Source organism: Cloeon dipterum, chromosome 4 (genome assembly GCF_949628265.1).
Source record: "Cloeon dipterum chromosome 4, ieCloDipt1.1, whole genome shotgun sequence".
Lineage (NCBI taxonomy): Eukaryota > Metazoa > Arthropoda > Insecta > Ephemeroptera > Baetidae > Cloeon > Cloeon dipterum.
In genome coordinates, this window is record NC_088789.1 from 5,703,371 (window position 1) to 5,727,036 (window position 23,666).

The 23,666-nt window shown below is 41.5% G+C and overlaps 2 protein-coding genes across 11 annotated transcripts in view; both read right to left on the reverse strand.

The window, feature by feature from the left end:
* Positions 1-5,714, reverse strand: part of LOC135944628 (cell adhesion molecule Dscam2-like) — a 116,130-nt gene extending 110,416 nt beyond the window's left edge. For all 9 annotated transcript variants that reach the window (XR_010575352.1, XM_065491713.1, XM_065491714.1 and 6 more), the window contains exon 1: positions 5,394-5,714. Coding sequence is in view for 8 of the 9 variants with exons in the window: in XM_065491713.1 (XP_065347785.1) it covers positions 5,394-5,439 (46 nt within the window). In the remaining variant the exon portion in view is untranslated. The remainder of the gene's footprint in view (positions 1-5,393) is intronic.
* Positions 5,715-18,051: 12,337 nt separating this feature from the next.
* Positions 18,052-23,114, reverse strand: SREBP (Sterol regulatory element binding protein). Of its 2 annotated transcripts, none has more exons than XM_065491959.1 (11): positions 22,933-23,114; positions 21,778-22,550; positions 21,452-21,718; positions 21,002-21,194; positions 20,768-20,952; positions 20,237-20,640; positions 19,848-20,037; positions 19,307-19,747; positions 18,886-19,056; positions 18,688-18,823; positions 18,052-18,576 (listed from the first exon to the last, which is right to left on the reverse strand). In XM_065491959.1, the coding sequence occupies exons 1-11, from the start codon at positions 23,078-23,080 to the stop codon at positions 18,359-18,361; spliced, it is 3,126 nt and encodes a 1,041-aa protein (XP_065348031.1). In that variant the 5' UTR covers positions 23,081-23,114; the 3' UTR covers positions 18,052-18,358. The 2 variants fall into 2 exon arrangements, with proteins under 2 accessions (XP_065348031.1, XP_065348032.1); XM_065491960.1 differs by lacking the exon at positions 22,933-23,114 and adding an exon at positions 22,650-22,775.
* Between the last annotated feature and the right edge of the window lie 552 nt (positions 23,115-23,666).

Consider the following 23,666-nt stretch of genomic DNA (forward strand, 5'->3'; position numbering starts at 1 on the left):
TGGCACGCGGAAAGCGTCGCCGATAAATTATCATTATTAGCGAGACGTGTGGAGTAATTAAACTTGGCCAGAGCCAATTAGGACCTGCCTCTGATTTACAACCGCTTTCTTTCGATTTTGATAACATCTCTGCCTGTTTTGAGCACCAGATTAATGTCGCCGTTAAGATCGAGCAGCCACAAACTTTTCCGCTGAGTCTTTTCGGCTAATTTGTGTCGCCTTTATCAGCGGAAATTGAAGATGCCTATCCTAGCGAGACGACTGCTTTCCATGCAGATTAATATGTCGACCTAAGATGTACAACCAATTAGCCGGAATTTTTCCAAATGGCTGCAACACTACTTAAAGAGGTCATAGAAACCGCTGAACTGTTTGTTATTTCTTTTTGTTAAAACATAATGATGTTGCAATTTTTATCTGAACGGCTGCAATAATCCGGATGTTCACATGCTCCGTGCACATCCTTAATGAACATTGTTGTGCGGGCTTATGAATGCAATATAAAGCCTCTCAAATGCTGTTGCCAAGATTTCTGGAATGAGCCAACTTTTCTGTCTCGCAGAACCAGAAGCTTATTATGCTGAAACCTCCGTGCCGTGTGCAACTTTTTATGAAGTTTCCTTTTTCGCCGAGTATTAAATCATAAGTCAAAGCTGACGAGGAAAAAGTTGCGAAATTAGTTCAGTGCTGCTCGCTGCGCTATAAAAGAGAGGATTAATTAACTTTTTACAAAGTCGGTGGCGGCCGGCGTGTAATCCGGCGCGCAAATATATCTTGACAAGGACTGCGACGTGGCCGCACTCAAGCCAATGCAATAAACGAATCGCCGCTGAAAGGCCGGCGGATCGGGGGCCGAGCTTGTGTTTTATCGCCGCCACTTTTTAATTTGGCAAATGGCGTTTTAAGAGAGCGGCCGGCTCTTCTTTATTTCATGCGCTGGCCTCGCAAAGTAATGAAGCCTCGTTCCAAGGGGTCAAGTGAATGGCTCCGAGAGCTCCTGATGAATAAAATGCGAAATCGACGCGAGGAAAGGAAGCATCGCCCGCTTTCTCATTTTGGCGCACGCAGCGAAAATCTAATCAAAGTTTAAACGAACGCGGCACTCGTCGTTATTTCCATTAGAGTTAGTTCATCTTTCGGAGAATGAGAGAAGGAGAGATATTGCTATCGTCATTTAATAATAACTGCCTTGGCAGGGGACCAAGCGAGCAGAGCCGCCGCCTTTAATTGCTGTGCATCTGTGGATATATACGTAATTCTTTGTGCAGAAACCACATCATTGCTTTCTTTACCTTTCTCTCTCTTTGATTCCACCATTGTTCGCGTAAGCGGCTTCGTCTCCCTGCAAAGTGGGCGCCAAGAAATCAGGCGGCCACGCAAATTTTAATAAGCCCTTTCTGCCTCCTGAATATTTAGATTTGCGTTTTCCCGCTTGCCGTCGGGAGGCCCTCAAAAGCCGCAACAATTTTACGGGTTTCCGTGGGCAGCACAACTTTGCCCCCTCGCCAATGCCCTAAAGCTGAATCTTGTGCGTGAGAGATATGGAAATGCGTTGTTTGTATGCTTGCATACATATGTACTTCTCACTTGGATCTTTGGTATTAATTGTACACGAACAGCAGCTTGAAGTATATAGAGAAGCGTTGTATTTACGTTAGTGGAAATTTATTTCTACAAACGACTGAAACGTATCAAACAGAGATCTTTGTTTGAAATTATGTTTTATCTATCTATTTTATTGATAGTCAACACGTATTTCTGATTTGTTAATTGTATCGCTTATACTAACCGTTGTTCCTATTTTACATTGCTTTTAAATATTGATTTTTTTATTAAAACGGATAATTTATTACAATCTTTGAGATAAAAATTTCATAGATGAAAAACCTCCTCGCTTATGATAGCCTCAAAAATTTTAACTCGAGGAAATAAATATCCGAGATTGAAGATTAAGTTATTGAAGAGCATGTTCCACGATTCTTTCTCTAGGTCATAAATTCAAACTTATCAGCCCGATGTTTTGCTCTGCAAGTCAATTGGCAGCCGTCTGTGGCGGAAATTAATGTGCACAGCACAGTGGCCGAAAGGCGAATTCAATTGCATTGCGAGGGAAAGGAAAAAATATGAAGTGGATAAATAATTCAGGACCCGAGCAATAAATAGCCACGGCCGCGTGTTGTTTTGTTTCGTGCGCACTTTCTGCAGCATCCGTGGTCGACGGCTGGGAGAGAGAGAGAGAGAGAGAGAGAGAGAAGCTCAGCGGTGGATAATGCTGGCAAGTGCTGTATACATTTCAAAGATAGATTTCGCCTTTCGCTTTTCTCTTGGTTCGCGTTGCCAAATGAATTATGCAGCAGCAGTTGTAGAAAGAACCGCGCGCCGAGCAGGACAGGGTATAAATTACAAGGCAGCAATTCGCCGGCTTTGAGAGGCTTTCGCCACTCTGTGCAGAAAGAGAAAGAGGCCTCATTACCGCGCGCGCTGGCAATTATTTTGCGCGCCTATTCCAGCCCCGTCGCGCGGCGTTTTAGTTTCGGTGAATCGATTCCGGCGGCTCGTCTCATCTCTCATTGCGTGCGTGCGTGTCGCAAGGATTATAGAAAAAGCTCATTGCGCGCGGACGAGTTCATGAATTATGCATCGGCAGCACTTTGCTCCGTGCGGCAGACGTCGCACAAAAAAATAAACACAAAAGCTGCCTGACGCACGCGAGCAGGAAATTTCGGAAAATAGTTTTTTCCCGCCGCAGCCGCCACTAAACAGCAAATTGCGGATCTTCGGTGGTGGAAAAATAGTTTAGCAGTTCTTGCGAAGCGCGCACGCTCTAAATCGCTGTGGAAGGCTCGTTCTGTAACATTTTGTGGCCAATATGGCGCTCATCATTAACATATTTCGTCGCAGGATTAAATCTTCCTCCTTGCTATCAGCAAATTACTGTACATTCATACGTTTATAGAGTTTTAGATTTGTTGTGTGTTTGCATTTTGGTATTATAAATATTTGCTCACTTCAGAGTGCACAGATTATTTCCTATAATCTGGACAAGAAAAATTTCAAGATATTTTATTGCTAATATCTATTATTTCTGGATTCCTGGAGAGACAGTACCAAAGTTCCTGACTTGGATATTTTTTCTTTATTCATTTATATTTCCTGTTTTGCTTTTAATTTTGCTATATTGATTTTAAAAGAGATACGAAACATTTTGTTTTACTCTTATAGTGTACTAAAGTTATAGGTTGTGTATTGAGGCCATCGTCTATATCAATTAATCAACCAATATTTTGACATGATAACGAGGTTTACCTCTGCTTTCAGACTTAATTAGCTAAAATGCCGGTGAAAATACCAAAATTGAAAACTAATTAATTACTAAATGGCTCTACTCTAAGCGCAAAAGACGTAGAATGGGCGGCTATGAGTGAATTAAAAATGAATTTTCGTGTTCTCGCACTGTACAGCTCCATCAATTCCATGCAGAGTAGATGAGACATTTCGTGATTAACTCTTTAGTTTTCATAAAATTACCAGCATGTGTTTTTCAATTCCAATTCCTAAAAATTCAAAAACATATCTCTAAAATACTTTAAAGAATGCTCTTCATCAGAGTGGAAAATTTTCTTTTCATTTTTAATAAATCGGAAATAACGTTTCCTTTTTCTGCTGTATTAATAACTGATGCAGAAACCTCGGGAGCAAATATGGAATTGAAACTCAGCGATTTGTGACGTTGGCACACAAAAAGATGAACTCGATCGAATTATTAAGCAAAGTGGAGAGTTTGCTGCCCCGGGGCACAGCTCACTCAAAGGAGCAGTGCGTGCTATGGGATGTATGCAAACCGTTGGGCTCGCTTGTCCTGCGGGCTGCATACCAGATTCTTTTTCCGCGGCGAAGACGGCGCAGAAATCCGGAAAATTTTGGATGCAGCAATCCACTCGAACAAATTTACTGAACCCTTAATACAGCTTCTTTGAATTCTCTGCTTTGGCGGAGGAATGCCGCTTTCAGTCGCAATAATTTTGCATACGAAAAAGCGGATCAACCGTCTCAGCAACGCAAATGCAGAGGATTATTCTATTTATTCTTCGGCGTCGTGTACAATCATTTTAATGCCGCTTGCTCGGTCTGCCAAGAGTCAACAACTTCTGCCGAGAATTGCTTCTTTTTAAATATGCAAATGTGCGGCGCCGAGCAGAGGCTTTCCTCGGGCCCGGCACGCCTCGGGACAGACGTCTCTCCGTGTGTCTCCGTGGATTAGCAAGTGTCTCTCGACTGGAGCATCTTGCTTTTTTACATAAGCAGCCCCAACCGGCGTGCTTTCAAGAGTGCACTGTTTTCAAATTTTTCGGAACCGTGTTTTGTAAACAGAGGGGGAGCCTTGTTTGCAAATTTGAGGAAAATTTCCCCCTAGCTACGTAAGGGGATCACTATAACTCAGTTTGAAACCCCATAATTAATTTATCACATGACACCAGTGAAGTGTAAACAGTGTCATAGTATGAATGTATAACTTGAAGTATTTTTAAATTATCTTTAGTTAAAAAATATTTCGGGCTTGAAAACGAAGCAACAAATATTTTTAGCTTTTAGAAGACCCAATTAATTAAAAGTTTGCATCTTGAACAAACGATATTTAATTTCATCAGCCGAAATAAAATGTGTGGATTCTCTTAAGTTATAAGCTAAATAATATGGGTTTAGGCTTATCAACATTTTTTGATGGTTTGAATCTTCGTCTTTATAGCTTAAAATTTCACGAATCGTGCTCATTTGAAGTTCACAAAACGATTGGAAGGTCGAATTTTTGTATTTTACTGGTTTGTTTTCAAAAACCTTATGACTTCGATAGTGTTTTTTAAACAACTTGATATAAGATATAAGAAAGAACGATTTTGGTTTTTAGAAATTAAATAAGTAAAAAAACACAACAAAACAAGTAAGATAATTACAAAAGCATAAATAATTAGATGAAAATGAGTTTTTTTACTTTATCCATTAAAACGAAAATCCATGCAAATTGCTTTTATTTATGTTTTATAAATAATCCCTTTCGAATTGATTTAAAAATTTACATGCCACAAATAACACCGATAAGCACACACATTGTACATGGCCATAGTTTTTAAGAAATATCATGTTTCTAACTTTTTTACTTGTATTATCGGAGGGCCTAGATGAGAAATTAATACCGGTTTAAACTAATTTATTACACTTCTTGAACTTCCGGTTAATTTTTAAAATGGGAACTTAAGATTTGGTCAAAACAAGAATTTTGCAGGCAAATATTACTTTTAATAATTAAGATTCGATGTTGCTTGGTCTAGTTTCAGTCATATTAAACGGTTAACGGTTGACAGTTAAAGCGAAAATCAGAAAAATCAGGTACTCACCAGAGAGGAGGAAGACTGCGACGCAGAACAAGCCGAGCCGAATCATTCTGCAGTGTCACGTGTGCCACTTGCTGGATTTGGGAACAGGTTGGGACGAGTACGAAAGTGTCAGCGGCGCTTGCCTAGGGCCAGCCGCCGGAAAAGTCCATGAAAAATTTGCGGTGAAAGGTGGCGCAATTCACAGCAGCGGCCGAAGCATGCTCGAGAGAGAAAGAGAGAGAGCGAGAATCGAGAGAAAGCACGTGAGCGCGCGTTGTCAGCCAAGCGGAGCCGGGTGGGGGTTGATGCGCTCGGCTCGAGAGTCGGCCGCGGAATGCGCTCGCTCACCCACCCTGGCCCGACTGCGAGTGGGGACGCAAAGCTAGCCACCCCTGCGCAGCTGGACCGGCTCGAGGACCCTTCACACAACCCTTTTTCTTTCTTGGCTCGAGAGCACCAAGTCAGCACTTCCGCTCCTGCTCTCAGGCTTAGCCAGCGAAAATCACTCCCGTTTTGTGGTAATAAACCACCGGCAGCCGATAATCAAACACGCATCGAGGATGCTAAACCAAAGTATGCCGGGCCTTTTCTTTTCAGACCAAGCTTTTCAGAGCCACTTTTTACCCTTTTAACATCACCAATAAAGTGTAAAATTAAAGGAAACAAATTAAAATTTGGGAAAAGGATTTTTTTCAACCGTTTAGTTCAGTAAACTTTGATGCTGTCAGGTTAATTGTTTTATCAAGTAGTTGCAAGCTTTTTAGAATGAATAATTGTCAGCCAAATCATCATAATGCACACTTTATGATACGAGAAAAATCTCATGCACGGTTTTTATGTACACTGCAGAATTGATGAAAATTGAAATATTTCAAAAGCACTTTTTGCGTGACGTTTTTATTTTTATCTTCATTGAAAGGGCATTTTGAAGTTTTGTAGCAAATATACAAGCGGGTTTTGCAATGAAGTATTTTAGTTGAACTTTTTCCTGTCATATGAAAATGTTTTAAATACATAAAAATCAAACGTGTAAACTCAATGCAAAGAGAGTATTAAACAAGACAATATGTAAAAATTACAATTTCCAGGTATCGATACAATACCTGTAGTGATAATATACCGCAAAATAAAGTTTTTTAAATTTGAACATTACCTCTAAATACAGTTTGTGAAAAGTAAAAACCAAAATACTCTAGACCATTTTGGGGTACGTTTTTATCATCCGTAATTAATGTTAGACGTAGTTTATTCAAAACATCTTTATTTTAATTTGAGAATTGTAGTTTCACAAAATGCCTTAGTTTAATTTGAAATGAAAGCAATCTTGTGATGGACGCCATTGAAAGGAATTTTCAAATAAAATTTTCAATCATTGGAATGCTTAATGCCACATGATATCCATTTCGAAAAATAGTAATAATAAGGCTTCGCAGTCAGAATATTATATATTGCCAGTTTCCTATAGAGAAGGGTAAGGAACTCGTGTTCACATTCACTATGATAGCTGAGCAGCACTATAAAAAAACCTCAATAAGCATGATCCTGGAGCAATAAATACGGAAATAGCACAAAGAAATGAGGGATGGTTATCCGATCTCTCTGAAGACGAGTCAATCAAAAAGATGATATCCTCGAAGGTTCGCTGGACGCATGATTCTTACGTATATGGTTAGCCGATCGTGCTCGCTGCACAAGTCGACCAAGTGGCATATTACGTTTTTTATTCGTATTGCTTTATAGTTTTTACAGAATCAGTTAAGCTGCATTCTTTAAATATAAAAAAGCAGTATAGAAGATAAATATTTACAAATAAAACGTAGGCAACATTAATAATTTAAATAGAAAGACCGAAATTGAAATTAATGAAACTATATGGGAGTCTAAGTTTATACATGTGTTAATTAAAGAAAATTTGCTGCTTATTATCTTATTTATCAGCACCGTTTACTTAAGTGGTGTCTTAAAATTATATTTGGCCCACCCTTCTACCTGCGTGGAATTTCTTAACCGTGCAAATGTTATTGTACAGTGCATCCTTTTCCACAAGGAAATTACAGCAGTGCAGTGTACATGTCTTCAAGATGCAGCACGCATCAAGTTATAAGCAAATTGGGTGATTGCACGTGCAGATAATCCGTTTGACCCGATTGGTTCCGGTGCCCGTGCACACATGGGGCGAGGGGGTGACTGCGGCCACCAGGGTGCAGGCGAGGCACGATTCGCGACGGGTTGCATATATCTACCTCTGTTAGAGTGAGAGAGAGAGAGAGAGAGAGAGAGAGAGAGAGAGAGAGAACCCGCTCGACGGTCACGAACCAGATCGCCAACACACAAATTGCATGCACACATATACATAATGTACTCCAACGTGTTTGACAAGCAGTGCTCTCTCTCTCTCTCTCTCTCTCTCTCTCTCTCTCGCATTCCGTTCCACTATATGTGCTATGACATCATACAGTCTAAAAAATCCGTTCCTGAGTGACGCAGCAAAAGCAGCATAGAGCGTCAAAGTGCGGATAACTACCCTGTTGCTACCTTTGGTGACTCTACCTGCTGAAGTAAGGAACCATTTCTCTTTACCGCTAGAGCCACCACCGTTGCATCACGTAAAGAAATAGCAAAGTGTGTTGAGACAACACTGACTTTTTACCGTGTATGTGTGTGCTGCTCACAGAGCAATTCGCAAGGAGAGATTGCGTTGGCTTTGGTGCATGCCTCTAGGTGAGTGAGTTGCTTGAGCGAACGCCTGAAAACATGTGGATATTGCGGCTTGCTGCCTGCCTACTTCATCAACTTATCTCGAACACCTGAGGAATACGTTAGCTATATCATACGCACAAGTATTCCTAGTATCAGGGGTTGAGAACTTCAACTGGTAAGTGCGTAAATAAATTATGGCAAAGTTCAGAATAGCCTGATAATGAGTTTCTGACTATAGATTATGAACTTTGTGAATTTTGGTCTCGCTGTTATAGATGTACTCATATCCATCTAAGATTTAAATCGGTGGACAAATTAAATTTCAAACATCAAGTTTATACATCGGAAAATTAACAATATATTTTTTTTAATTTCATAAAATTAAACGTTGTTAACTTTTTCAATTAGCAAGATTTTGCAAAACTGATGTACGTGAAAATAGATCGCGTTACAAAACTATATTATGTCTTGCAGGATTTAATGAAGTCCTTCGATACTAATTTCATCGTGCAGCGCACGTTAAAAAAATAGCACGCTATACTCGACTATCAAACTCTCCGAGACTCCCTGAAACACAAAAAGCGCCTTTCGTAATTAATCGGATTAAAAACTCTGTAAATGAATTATTTTGGCAGAGAGCCCTCGAGCTGCGGCTTTCAGGCAGGCGTGATTTGTTCTTCGCATGCAGGAAATAGGACTGCGCAAAAAGAGCGAAATGAATTTGACGCGCGAAGGATCGAGTTTCCACGAAGACGGATTATTTCAATTTCCATCAGCATTTTCTGCATCGCATTACACACTTGGAATTGAATTAGGAAATACGAGATTAAATCTCTCTAGCCGCGGGACAGCTGATGAAAATAAGTTTGTTATGCGGCAACTTGATAAGTCAATTAAGCCCGCTGACGAGCGGAAGGAACGCAGCCATCATCGCACACGGCGTATTTTACGCGGGAGTGGAGCACTTCAATCTGTTCCCGGGAAATAAACGTGTTTATCCGATATTTAATTAAAGTGTAATTTTACCTTTCTATGCAGACAGATTGAACGGATTCCTATTTTATCTCAGGATATACACGAGGCAAATCTTTATTGGAAAATAATCCAATGGTCTACTAGAGCGTGGTTGATTGTGTTCGATTCCAAATTAACTTCAAATTGAATTCGAGCTCCGACATTGAACCCTGAAGGCTGCAGGATTGATGGCGTGTGGCCTGCACGGCACACCTTTGTGCGACGTGTCAGTCGTTGAGTCAGTCACTTGGACAATCATCGATTCGCGTCTGCTTTTTGATCCAGTCCGATTTATCACCGCTCCCCTTTCGACCCCGAGCTGGCGTCACAGGGCTATTTTCCACTCGCGCTAACAAATCGCTTTGGTTCTGCGCAATATGCCCGCTCCCCGAACGTGCTACTGGATTGCGCTCATTTTTCACCCTTTTGTTTGCTCCTGTCTCTCGTAATACACCAACAAATTGGGTCAAAAACGGTTTGCTTTAAATATGAGTAAGCTAAATTTAAGGGAAGTAGACGATGCTTCTTACACGAAACAGGAATATTTTTTGTATTTTATTAGTTGTGAAATGGGCCATAAGTTCAAATTAGACATTAAAAGAATAAACAACTCATTTTTGGGTCAGGATGCTGACCAACATATTGTTATATCATCTTCATAAATGCAGCGGTTTCGTTCCCGTCTTGGGTGTCCTTGTCAACTTGCTTGTATTCTGGAATTTGTTAAACAATAATTATTTCTAACAATAAATTTTATTTTTCATTGTTTTAATATTTGGATAATTATAATAATCAAAGCTGCAAGAATTTGGATCGTTAATTGCTTCTAAAAAAATAATTTAGTGCTATTTCTTCATATTTCTGTAAACCTATTTTTACTAAAAGCACTGTCCTCAAATCTCTGCTTGCCAAATAATGCCTGTGTCAGCGACCTAAATGGCAGAGAGCGTTGTCCTTGGTGAAAGAGAAAAATGACTGCTTTCCTTGATACATCCTGTAGTCCGCACTTTGGGTGGCGTGTCCGGCGCTCATTTGTGGCAGCACTAGGTCGGATTTTTCTCACGTTAATGGAGAGGAGGAGCGTTTCTAGTCGTGGAAAGCAACACGATGCGAGCTCGATCTCCATTCTCATGCGGTGTGCCACTGGCGTTGGCAAAAAAGTGGAGATAACAAGCCCCGCGCGCTGAAAGTGGATCACCGTTAAGGGTTGCAGCTGACTCGCGATTTTTCCACCCATCTTCACGACAAACATAAAACTCTGTCATGGTGATATTTGACACCAATCGTGAACTAACAGGTTAAGAATGGTTTGAAAGCTAAAAATCTAATTTCGTGGCTTCGGGCTGATAATCGCAAGAGTTTCAAGGCAGCTCAATTCTTTTCTTTTGGGGCAGCAAGTTGTTGTCACGAGAGTATCTATACCTAATGTAGTGCCTGCCAATACGTGGCACTCTCCTCCACCTTAAAATGCACCAAGCACAACCATGCTCCGCTGCACTAAAAATTTAATTTTGAGGCTTTATGAAGGGGTTGAACTGTAGGACTTTGTTGAATTTGCAGGCTAGAAGTTGGATCTTTTAGAGCTTAATTTTGAATTTTAAGGCAAAGTTCAAGAAGCCAGACCTTGAGGCTAGGAGACCACGCAGTTCAAGCTTACGTAGTGGTATACAAAATTTTATTTTAAACCCTGACGGTGACCATTAGCGTGACTTATAAGCATGTTGGGAATCAAGAGCCATGAGAAAGTGAACGGAAAATCCTCTTTACGATTATCTCTCCTTAGTTCCGAGAAAGAGCGTCTGCCTTCAGCTTAATCTCAGCGTCAGGGTTGAAAAATTAACCTACAGACTAGCGAACGTAACGAAAATGAGGTTAGTGGCGGCTGCGAGTGGTTGCAAACGAAATTACGCATTCTAACAGACAGAACAGCAGCCGAGGGAGTGAGAGAGAGAGATAGAGCCGGTTGTTGCTCGCAATCTACGCCATATCGGATCAGTTAAAATATGCGGATGGCCGGCGGGTCGCTTGTCAGTCAGATGAAAACGATTTTTGCGCCTCTATCACCGCCCAGCCGCACCAACGGGAAAACGGTCCAACGCATTTGACGGGCCTCTATCAGCACAAGTGCACCGAATTTACGCGAGCGAGAGATTATCGACCTCGCCCGCAGCCTCTCGGAATAAAAATTGCGGCGTGTACATTTACACGGAAACTCGATAAAGCTGCGCCACGTTCAGTGGCGATTTTTGCATCGGCTGAAAGGGAAATTGGAAAGCGGAGAGGGGTCGATTTGATTCCTGCCCCAACAGCCACCTGTGCATACGTTATACGCTCGCGGTGGCGTAGTGTCACTCCCCGCGTCCTAGAGAGCTAGGGGTTTCATAAATTATTATATTATTATTGATCCTAGTTGTAGATGTGCTGGACGGTGAGAGATTCAATTATTTGCTCTTCCCGAAAGCAGGAGCAGCTTAATGAGACTGAATTTGATCAGGTTCGTTTGCCGCAAATACAAATAGTGCCTCCGAAATTTCACCGCAGACAAGAAATCCGATTTGAGACACACTGCATGCTAAGCACGGAGCAGGCTCTGCTGATTTTAATTGGGCGTGCACGTGAACCGTTTTAATGATGTGAAAGCTTTTGATTTTCGGCATGAAGCAGGGATCGAGTGACGAGCCACTTTGAAATGTTGCGTAACAAAACTTTTGAACCACGCGCGCAGTTAAATCAATTTTAGTCTAAAGTGCAAGCGAGTCGCTTTCTCGGATGAAATTGCGATCTTCCCAGAGGAAGGGTGCCAAGGGGGCGGGCTCCGTCCAAAGGGTAGATACGTGCAGCGGCACGTTGGCACACAATTGCGGTGTAAATTATTTGAGTGACACGTCCCAGGGCTGGGCGGCTGTAGCTGGAGCACTTTGGGCTCCTCAGGGACCCGCTCGGTGGAGTGGAATAAGGCTGAGTTGTTATTATCTGGCTGGCACGTTGACGAGGAGGAATTGCCTGTCCGACCTCTGACACGAGATGCTTGTCAAGTCCCCGAGGATCACCAGAGGCTCGCAACATGCTTCGCCCTGCCCTGGTCGCCGATGAAATTTGTTTGATTTTTTTACCGTTCCCGGAGGCATGGTTTTCAGACAACGATGCCCGCGCATAATTAAAATTAATTGCAACACTCTGCGACCTTAAAATCAAATATCTATTAGTCCAGGAGATTGATCGATTTTTTATATTTCAGAGGAGTTGTTATTGATTAGCGTCCCTTGGAGTTTTCCCTTCGAGGAAAGGCCAGCAGCTCTCCTCTGACCACCGAGGCTAAATTAATCTGAGGAACTGCGCTATCCTTCAAGTGCCTTTTGCACAGTTTCATCATCCCCAGTGATGTTCTGTCGATATACCGAGAGCAGAGCAGAGACGCGGAAAAGATAGCGATCAAGTTAGTAATATGTCGCTCTTCTCTACTTTTCCATGTGCTCTTCACGGAGTGTGGTGTATTATTGGATTGTAATCTGCTGGCTTTATTGGAAAATTTTCATCACCAGCGAGGAAAAGATACACAAGTCTGAATGAGAAAGCAGTGAGACATTATCGCCGAGAATAACTCCTTTTCAACGGTATATTTTCAAGGAAAGCTCATTTCCTGCGCCTCTGTAAACATTGCAATCTCCCTGGATCGCTCAGGCTGTAACCAAAATCAACTTTTTCCAGAGGAAAGAAATAACAGCAAATGCTTGGAGTTTATTTTAATGCTGTTAAAAAAGTATGTTTGTTTTTGTGTTTAGCATAATACAAATTATGAAGTGAAAATATTATATTTTATAGAATCTGGTAAAGATTTGATAACAAACAAGAGAATTATCAAACTTTATTAAAAATCCAAAGCTGTTAATCACAAAATAATAATCTGAACGCTTCCTTTATATTCTCCGCAGCAGTGCGAAATTAAAAATAACGAAGTCGCTTTCAAAACTCATTTTCAGCGTTGTTTTTCTCATTTCCTGCTTTCAGAGGGGAATGGTGAGCGCGCGCGGAGATGTGCAAAATTAATGTGAGCGTGCATTCGCCGCACTGCATAGCGTCGAATCCAATTCCGAGTGCATTTAAAGTCGGATCTCTCGGATCGGACGATGCAGCAACCAGCCGCACATCTGTTTCCCTTTTCACCCACACCGGCAAGTTAATGAGAATTTGCGCGAGAAGAGCGCGTTGTGAAAGCCGCTGGGCAAAAAACCGCATCATCTGCATTCGGATATAAATCCACAATCCAACTGGCAGTAAACTCGTCCGTGGTGGCGGCGCAAAAAGTTAGCCGGTCGAATTTTGTGCGCTGCTATTCAGGGTGTTTTGCTCTAACTTCACAAAACGTGAGCAGGAAACTCAGTCCCGTTAAGGAGTAATTCTATTTTAATTAAAATTTAGTAAGGTGCAAAAGGAAGAGAAGGGCTGTTTTTCTTAATAAAGAGTGCTGAGATACCATATGAGAAATAAGTTTCACCCCTCGCCCACTTACTTGATATAAAGCTTTTGAAACACGTGTTTCCTCTTTGTCATTATAAGTTATATCTTGTTGTACTTGTCTTAAAAACAGAACCATTTATTGCGATAATTAGACAATGGCTGTCATCAAAAATTGCAATTCGCGCCCTAGGAACGACATTTCTAGTGCGACACAAACCATTTTGAGATTATGTGTGCCTGATTAAGATTCAATGCCCACAGAATGAATTGGCGGTAGAAAATACCAATTCGTAATTTTTCCTATTAATATGCTAAATTTCTCGATATTGAGGGGGTTAAAAGGGGGTTGGTGGGTATCATACCCATTTAGTGCACTTGGGGATGTCAAGACGAGTCTAACGGTATGCGGTTTTTCAAAATCAGATGATTAGAAGTCGAGATTTGGTCGATCATCCAGAGTTTTATTGTATCGCGTCTCGATAAAAAAAATTTTACACCCGACTCTCGGGTTGTGGTGGTCCTATTAACAAAAATTAATTACCGTTTGACTCGATTTGAAGGGAACTAAGTAACTGAATTGGTTTGAAGAAGACAATTATTACTCGTCAACGTCGTGCAAAGGTGTTGAAACAGACGAAAAATTCTAAATTTCACGTTATTGAGGGGGTCAAAAGAGGGTTGCGGGTTGGTGGGTCTTAAACCCCTTTAGTGCACTTAGGGACGTCGAGAGGAGCCTAACGGTATGCGGTTTTTGAAATTCGGATGACTAGAAGTCGAGATTTGGTCAATCATCGTTTTTTACCAACCTCGAAAAACAAGGGTTTTCGAAGTTTTCATTTTTATTTTAAAAAAATGAGGAAAAACGCCATTCCAAATTGTAACGATTTTAGCTTAATTTTTTGTACTTTAAAAAATGACTAAAAAAATTTAATACATTCATTTTCAAATTTGAGTTTAAAATCTAAAAATTAATTTTTATGACCTTGACCTTTGACCTACCACTTTGAGGTCAGTGTAAAAGTTGTTTGCCTTGTTGAGCCGAGTTTACGGATTTTTTTAATTTTTGTTCTCGGACCACCCTGAGCAAAGTTATGAAGTACTCAAAATTCCCAGATTTTGACCTTTGAACGCCCGCAAAACCTGCAAAAATTGGAAAGGCCGAGTTTTCTCAACTGTTTTGTAGTACAATTAGGGCAAAATTAACGCAAACAAAATTTCATCAAAATCCATCGACCCCTGGACAGAAATTTATTGCTTTGACAGATTGTGGCTCTATAAAGTATTTATTTTTTTCAATCTAATCCTATATATAAGTGTGCCTCTCCATTTCGTCACTAACACGAATAGCGCCACAGAACCAAAGGCACAAAAGAGCAGGTTAATAATTTAGTGATTCCAGGCACAAAACGGTCTCATTTGCAAATCTCGTTAGCTACTCTTGCAGCGTGATTTGTTTTGCTGTCAAAAATGCTTTCACTGCTGAAATTACGCTGTTTAGCCCTTGAAACAGCAATCATGTGTATGCGGACGCGTTTCATCTGAGAACGGCTGCCGAAATCAAATTACGCACAGACGTGAGGTGCTGCGCTGAGCGCAGTCCGTTTGAAGCGCGCGCCTAACGAACGAACGAACAAACCTAATGCGCGGACCTCCGCCTAATGAACGGTCTGCTTTTGTGCGCCGTAATGCGAGTTTTGCTCGGCTGCGCTTTCGCCACCGATAGTTTGAATATCAAAGCAAACGCGTATACTGCTAATTTTGAAACGAGAGTCTAGCCTTTATTTCTACACAAAAGAGAACCCAAAAGTCACGTCTACCTTGGATGTTGCGAGGCTAATTCCGATTCAAAATTATTTAAATTCCAAAAATGGCAAAATCAACGTAATAGAGGTGTCTTTAGAAACCATCAAGATCGAACATGGTGATTTTTCCAGCTAAATTGCGTGGATTTAAGGTTGGAAACAGTTTCTTTGGCTGATTTTTTTTTTATTTTATTAACTATTTGAAAAATGGCTCTATGAAAATGAAAACCACTGCAAACAGTACTTCAACTAAATTTAACTGTTGAGTATAAAAAGCATTTGAAACACAAATCTACTTCGATAGAAAAGCAAAAAATGATTTACTTCTTGCATTTAGATATTACTGTATTTAATTATTATTTGTTTGAAGCCGTCACCGCATAGGTCTGTCAATTTTAAATTAGGCTGATCTGATCGAATAATATCTAGAAATCGCTGAATCAAAATTATCAGCAGCTTATACTGTGGTATGATTTTTACTTTGGAGGTATCGTATTGCTGACGAGGCCTGCGGGCCCAAAACAGCTGCTGTACAGTATGAGAGCGTGCGTTCTTTAAATTTTTGCTCTCTGAATTTCACTATTAGCAGAACATCTACAATTTATTTCCGCTCAGAGTTTAACCATTCGTTAATTTTAAGTTTTAAAAATTACCTGCGTGTTCATTTCTTTGTTTTTCTATTCATAATTTATTGGGGCACTTTGAGCTTGGAAGTAATTCCTATACATGAATAAATTATAGCGTTTTACATAATATATGAAAGTGTTAAAGGAATGATTAAACAAATGCGTTTTATTACTATCAATAATATAAGCAAAAAAATTCGGAATACAGGCTGATGAAGGAACCACTCGACTTTACCAATCACGTGCGATCTCTTTGATCGGAAAAAAGCAAACACTTCGTTAAAACCAAGTGCGAGGCCCCTTCGCCCTCCAGCTCCTGCTATGTATGCTCACGATTCTTGATTAAATCTCATCATTATTCAGCCGACATTAATGAAGCCTTGTTAAAAATCACTAAGAGAGAGAGAGCAGATGCGAGGAGGAGGAGGCTGCGTCCAAATTAATGCACAACCTTCGTTGCCACGCTGGATAATGCAAATGAGAGGCACGCCGATCGCATTTTTGATGCCAACGTTATTATTCCAGGCAGCCGGCCCACCTTGCAAATAACAAAATTGATAGATGATAGGTCAGTGTGAGGGTGTGTGAGCTGTGCTGTGCGGTGCACACCAGCTGTTATTTCCGAATTGAGCGCTCGCACGCCCGCCGATAAAAAATGAGCCGGCCGGAGAGGAGGTGTTTGCAATGTGCTTGCTGGCTTGATATTTGTTGGCGCTGTTTTATTTTGCTCCGCACGCAGCCGGTGAAATATTGGCTCTCTTCCGCCTTCCGCCACAAGAATGAGGAATGAGCCAACCGAAAATGCCGCGCCTATCATATTTCTCGCCGCGCTGCTCTCGTCGTGTTGATCGTAATATGAATGAGCAGCAATCAATTTCGGCTTATTATTGAGCGCCGACTGACACTTTGTGGCGTTCACTCGGTGCTAAGCCTGTTATCGGACAGAGCATTAAGCTCCGACACAATTGCGCCATCGCCCCTAGGAATACATAATTATTGCACATGCTCTCACTTTATCACTCTCGTTTTACTTAGCAAAGGACCCCAGAGATATTTAATTTGTAATTTTTACCATTTTTGTCATCTGACAGAATTAAATTTTAATTAAAGAATATTTCACAAGTTTTGCTCTTTTAATGCTTTATTGAAAATAGAAAATAATTTAAATCCAAAAACGGACCAAATCTGCAGTTATTTTTTTTTTTAAATTTGGTGGCCCACAATTGCCCCGAATTTTGTTCATCAAGGTTTTCTACCATATTTTTATGAAATTAATGAAAGTGTTAATTTATTATCTTACAAAACTTTTAAATAATATTCCTTTTTAATCTTGGGAAATGAAAAAGATGTAGTAGCTATAAAATATTCAATGCATTTTTCGCAATAAACGTGCAATTTTTTATTTAATAACTGAAGAAAACAAAGCCAAGAGGTTAATAAAGGAAAGAATCTTTGAATTTTGAATCTAAAAATAGTGATTTTGAAGATCAGTAATTTTTATCGAATAAATGACACAGCTATGCAACCGGTAGTGCATGCATGATACGCTGGTTGCATAAATTATATTTTGCAGGCGCAAGGTTGCTCAAGGCTTTTAAATTCCCGAAGAGACCAGTGTGATCGCCAATATGTTATTTTTAAAACGATTTCGTATCCTCTGCTTTAATTTTAAAGGGAAATTCTCTTATGAAAAATTAGGCCCTTTTAAAAGACCTATTCATGCGCGGTATGAAGAGAAACTCCTAGTCAGCCACTTTGGCGAGTGGGTCAGAGTGGCGAAATTTCATTGTGCATTATGTGGTGCTTGTAGACGCGTTAATGCATCTGCGGGATCGATATAGATCATGTGCTTCCTATAATAAATGGTCAGGCGAGCTCCGAGCACCAGGAGCCGTAAAAAGTTCCTCCTGGCGCTGTAGTGAAAGCTTCGGCTCACAAATCACTGTGGCACTTAAAAAAAGTAATGAAAATTATGGCGGATATGATCACTCCGCCGAGAAATAGTGCTCCGTAAAAAGTACATGGGACAGCCATGATAAAGAGGAAAATCTTCAAAAATTAATAAAATGGGTTGTTGCGTAAGGTAAAGTTCTTATTAATTTAATGAATATACTATTTTATGCTTTATTATTTCAAACCATCCACTCACAGTTCATTCAAGATTAAAAAATCCAATTGTTATATTTTAAATTAAAAAGTAATTTATCATAGAAATGGATGAATTTGTTAGTTATGAGTCACTTGCCCCCACTTTTATCATATTATACATGCAAAGAAAAATGAACTAAGCAAACAATTTCACAAACTAAACTCTATCTTAGACGAGAAGTGGTGATCTTATGGAATAAACTCGATGAAAAATGTACAACGCAGGAAATGATAATATTTAGTTTGTGTTCGACGTGCTTCCAAGCGATTTCATCAACTGGTAACACTCAAGCAGCTTCTTGCGGTCGCCGATCTTCTCCAGGGTTTTGGCAGCTTCCGCCAGCATTCCGGCACGCTCACCGGGAGTTGACAAAAGTGGCGTTGGCAGATGCCTACACGCCAAGTACAAGGCGTTCGCGTGCTCCCTCTCACCACCTACTGCTTGGTTGGACTTGTCTGAAGAAAAAATCTTACATTATCCACTAGCTCTTACACATGTTCACAGTCAAGATAGCAATTTATATCCCTTTTTAAAATATTTGAAGAAATGTGAGTGAAACAACAAACCTTTTCCGCAGATGATTGACGATCTGCTGTTACGCTGTCTCAGACTTCTGTCCAGAAGCTGCTGCGTCCTGCCAGGCGCGGCGCCGGCCATAAGTCGGGCAGCAGCTTCGTGCAAAAACACTCTGGGCAAGGCAGACTGCAATTTTGATCATTATTTAATTGAAGTTACTGCTTCATAATGTTCAATGATATTATTACTGGTAAAAGTTGAGAGAGCCTTCTCAAAGAAGCCAAATCCTGCTGGAAGCCAGAGAGTTCTGACTGTGGGACAGGCGTAGAGGAGCCATCATACGACTTCTCTTCAGACTCAGCCTCCCAGACGCATGTACGCGTCTCCAAGAGCCAGTCACAGACCAAAAGCTGAGCAAGCTGAAAGTTTGAATTGGTATTGAATAGCAATGCCTAGTGGATTGTCATCTGCCAGGGTCCCAAAATATGGCAAACAATTAGGAAATATAAAAGTAGCCACTGTACAAAATGATTTAATTTTCAGGATTATTTCAAAATACATTGATTACATTTAAAGAACAATTTGCATCATTATCATTTTTAACGTACCCAACTATTTTTTTGAATGGGGAAAATTGAGCTGCAAGTTGGACCGTTTGATAGAACTTACGAGAGTCATGGTGGAGGGCTGCTTGCACGAGGAGAAGGTGATACTGTGGTCAATCAGCCGTCCAGCGACACCGCACATGCGCTGTATAGCCTTGGGATTGGACTTCCTCGAGAGCAGGGCCCTCCTAGCCCTGAATGCGGCCAGGACAGCCTTGGGGAGCGGATTGCTGTTGTTCTTGAGATGATCTGGGATTGCCTCTATACGAGAGTAGAGGTGCTCGGCCCTTGACTCCTCGCCCAGCAGCCAGTAGGTGGCAACGCCAAGGATTGAGCCCCACCACTGAGAGATTTCGTCTTCATTGCCGCTCTCCACCAACAGATGCACGTAGGTCAGCGTGTCTGAGGTCTGTGTCCGCCTGATTTCCTCCTCGTTCGCAACTCTGTGCGTGCCTGGCGCCAATAGGGTGTTCATTGCTTTCTCCAGCAGTTGTTTCCGGTACATCTAATCCCAAAAAAATAGATTTTTATTATTTTATTTTAAAAATTCTGATGTTTGGATGTAAAATAAATTTGAAGAGGAGGAAACAGATACGAGAACTTACCCTAATAGCATAGGCCAATGGATCAGCGTTGTCCTCAAGTCCACTGAAGAGGGTGGCGGTCATGGTTGCGTAGCTCCAGGAGCGCGAAATGAAAAATCGGTAGCCATGAGCGGTGAACAGCCACTGAAGGCGCGCCGGCACCTGGCTGCACTGCTTCATGCACACCTGTCGCGACAGTCCCAAGTAGAACCTGAAGTCAAACACGCATCCTGTTAATGAAGGCCGCATATTTTGTGTTGAGATTGTTGAGAACTTATGAAACTTTTAAGAAAACATTATTAAGCTTTAAAACGCAAAGGGACAATCTAAAGCAATTTCCAGTGGGTCTTTCATCCACCAAAATCAAGCCAAGCAATAGGCTGATTTTGGAATTAATTAGGCTTGTGTACCGGTTGCAGAGTTGAAGAGCGGTTGGCAGGCTCTCCTTGACCCTGAGGGCGGCCCCCACGTAGATGAGAGCCAGCTGTTCAACTGGCATCAAGTCCCCAGCAGCTTCAGCCATGTTGACAGCGCTCAGGGCCAGAATGATGGCAGAGGCGCGGCCCTCAGGTGATCCCTGAACAAGCGCAATCTGGTGCAACCTGTGGTACACGACGGCCAGCTCCTTGGCGCACACGGCTGCCTCAGGGCCTGCCTTCCTTGCCAGCCAGCGACCAATCCAAACGCGGTGCAGAAACTGCCGCATCAACTGCCAAAAGAACGCTGATAATGTTTCCAGTTTTGAGGCTGGAAGTGGTCTCCCAATGGCTTGCAGACAGCGCCTGTATTCTTGGTTTGCCGCACTCAGATCACCCTATTTTAGAGACAACAACTGCTTAAATCAAATTCTATTCAATTTTAATCTATAGAACATATGAAATTTCACTCAAGCAAGAAATAAATTAAAATAACAAAATCACACTTCATTAATTTTTATTTACCTTCTTCAAATTGAACTCAGCTTGGTTTCGATGCCTCCAAAACTCGAAAGACGCTCTCGACTTGGAAGGAATAATCGGGTCTCCATACATGAGCATCCTGACCAAACAAATGCCAAGCAGAACAGAATTGAAAATGAAGATCAGGACTGATGATGTGATCCACCTCCACATGCTTGCATTGTCACCTGCCACAAACATGGTCAGAACGGGATATATCCATTTTTAGGGTCATACTTTCAAAGCCAAGCATTGTCCTGCCCTTCTGGCTGGTGCTGTAATCGCCCCCATCTTCGATGGCGCTGAGCAAGGCTCCCATGGGGTTGAACGCCATTACAGACATCATGAACATACACAAAGCTAACTTGGATTGGTCCAGCATGCCGTGTCTCAGACCAAGACTTGAGTTGGAGTCATCGCCATCTTGCAACTATAGAATTCATGATTTAGTACAACTGCATTTCAGTTCAAGCAAATCATGTACACCAATCAATTCATGCTAAAATTAGTTTTCTTTTAAACTCCTTGCGCCCCCTGGCTCGATATTAGCATCAATTCAGGAAATAGAAGGATTTTAGTATCCTCATTGTCAGTAAAATTTAACTCTTTTAATTTGATAAGTTTATAATATTGTAAATTGTCAGCATCAAGCCGATTTGGTCTATCACATAGAAATGAGTCACTTACGTGTGTGGTGAACGAGTCTGGAGAGCCAGGTGGAGATCCACTGTCGTCCGAGCGGGGTGGTGAGAGCGACGGTGGAGACAAAGATGGAGCACTCTGAGGAGGAGACATCTCTGGAGACACTGAGAGCAGGTCCTTGATACCAGTCGTGTTTATTGGCTGGCCAGCATTCAGCCGCAGAGCCATGTTCTCCTGCTTCAGCTTAGCGTTTGAGTTTTGCAAATAGCGGATGTACTCAATGGCTTTCCTCAGAATTGCACTTTTGTTGAGCTAAAATATATAAGAGTCAATTCATATAGGTTTTTTGTTCAGTTTTCAAAACTTCTTACTTTGGCTTCTACTCCTACAACCATATTTTTCAGCTCAATGATCTTGTCATTGATACTTGTTCGATATCTTCGCTCGATGGCGTTGTGCGCGCTCCGCTTCACCTCTTTCACTTTAGGTACCTCCTTTGGCGTGACATTAATCCTGTTGATGGGCATTTTCTGGTCGCCATCCAACAAAATTCCTGCGGTGACAAAGGTGCCTGGATTGGACACGATGGTCCTGAGCGGCTGTGCCTGTTGCCCAGCCCGACTGTTGGCTACAGTGACTGGGGAGCCGGCTGTCGTGTACATCACCTGGGCTGCCTTGAGCTGGTGCGGCGGCGAGTTGTGCGGCTCAGACTTGATGAACTGTGCCTGCACCAACACCTGCTGCATCTTATCCTGTGGCATCTGCAGCAGTACCTGCTGTTTGTTGCCACCCGTCTGAAGTAGCTGCTGGGGGCTGGTTTGGTAGATTTGTTGTGTCATCCCCATCGGCTGGAGCAACACCGTCGCCGTGTTTTGTGTTGAAACTTGCTGCTGCACGACGGCGGGCCTGGGCATCAGGCGCTGCTGCTGCTGGGCCCGTTGAAGTGGAGAGTTGCTGTTCGAGTTTGTAAACATGGGGGGTGTGACAACCTCTTGCTTGATGTCAAAGTCTTTCATGGCACTCTCGTCCTTCACAGGGGTCATTATAGCATCAGCATTAATGTTGTTGAGAAGACCAAAGTCTGTGTCGTCTGCCATCAGCAGGTCGCTTGAAAAGAGCTCGTCTTCGCAGCCAGAAATTATATCTGTAAGAGAAAATAGATAAATATGATAGATAGATAAATTTAATGTTAAAATCCTTAATTGGAGAGTAACTGTTTAAAGGCAATTATTAAAACACTCACTAAGTCAGCTGCTTTAGTGTCTGATGAAATAATAAAAAAATTGAAACGTTTTTTGTTTCATGATGAATCTTTCGGGCAAACAAATATCAAACTCATTGACTGGCAAACCACGCGAGGCCGCAAGGCACAAATTACGCACTAAAATCTGATCGCTCCTCACGTAAATGATAACAAAGACATCGCGGCTGAACTCTCCCACAAAGGTGAAACCTCGGATGTTATGATCACCCGATGGTGAGTTTGACACCTCGGTAAACAAAAGCAAATTTCGACCACCACTCACCATCCAGTCCTGTCAATTCGTCCAGGGTAAACGGGGCGCTGTCACCGGCAGCGAACCCGTCGGCATCGAGGCCTCCAGGATCCGTAGCCATCGTTTCTTCAGGAAAATTACGAGACCAAGTGCGTCCCTGGCCTTCTAAATTCGCCATGACAGGACATCAGCCCATATGGACCGACCAATGAGAGTAAAGAAAAACAATCACCTTATGATGACGAAAGTGGTCAGATCCCTACGCCAGCCAACCACAATCAACGCCCGAGGCGCGCAAACTTGGAACTTCACTGCTGCTTTTAAGAGCGAAACACACGCTAAAGTCGCTAAACTTTCCATGTATTTAGCTATATACTTGGAATGTTTTTTCTGCTACGACTCTCTGCAAAGCAAATTTTCTCAAAAGATTTCACCTTCTACAGTCGCACCGAATTTTCGAATGAATAGTCTGCTTTTTCCGTTATTGTTCAATTAGTGTCGATTATGTTAAATTAAATTACAATACAGTAATCCAAATTTACCCTGACATTTCGTATATTAAGAAACATCAATTTTGAACTTTATTGCTTCATTAAAATACAAATAACTGTCGAGCTAATTTTGACTCACCCTGTACGGCAAAATTTAATTTGTAATTAGATTCAAAAGTAAATTCGTTATTTAATTATTAGTATTATATATTATGTTTGTTTCTTAAAGTGGGAACCTGATTAGGATGAGAGATGCGGTATAGGGATTTTTGG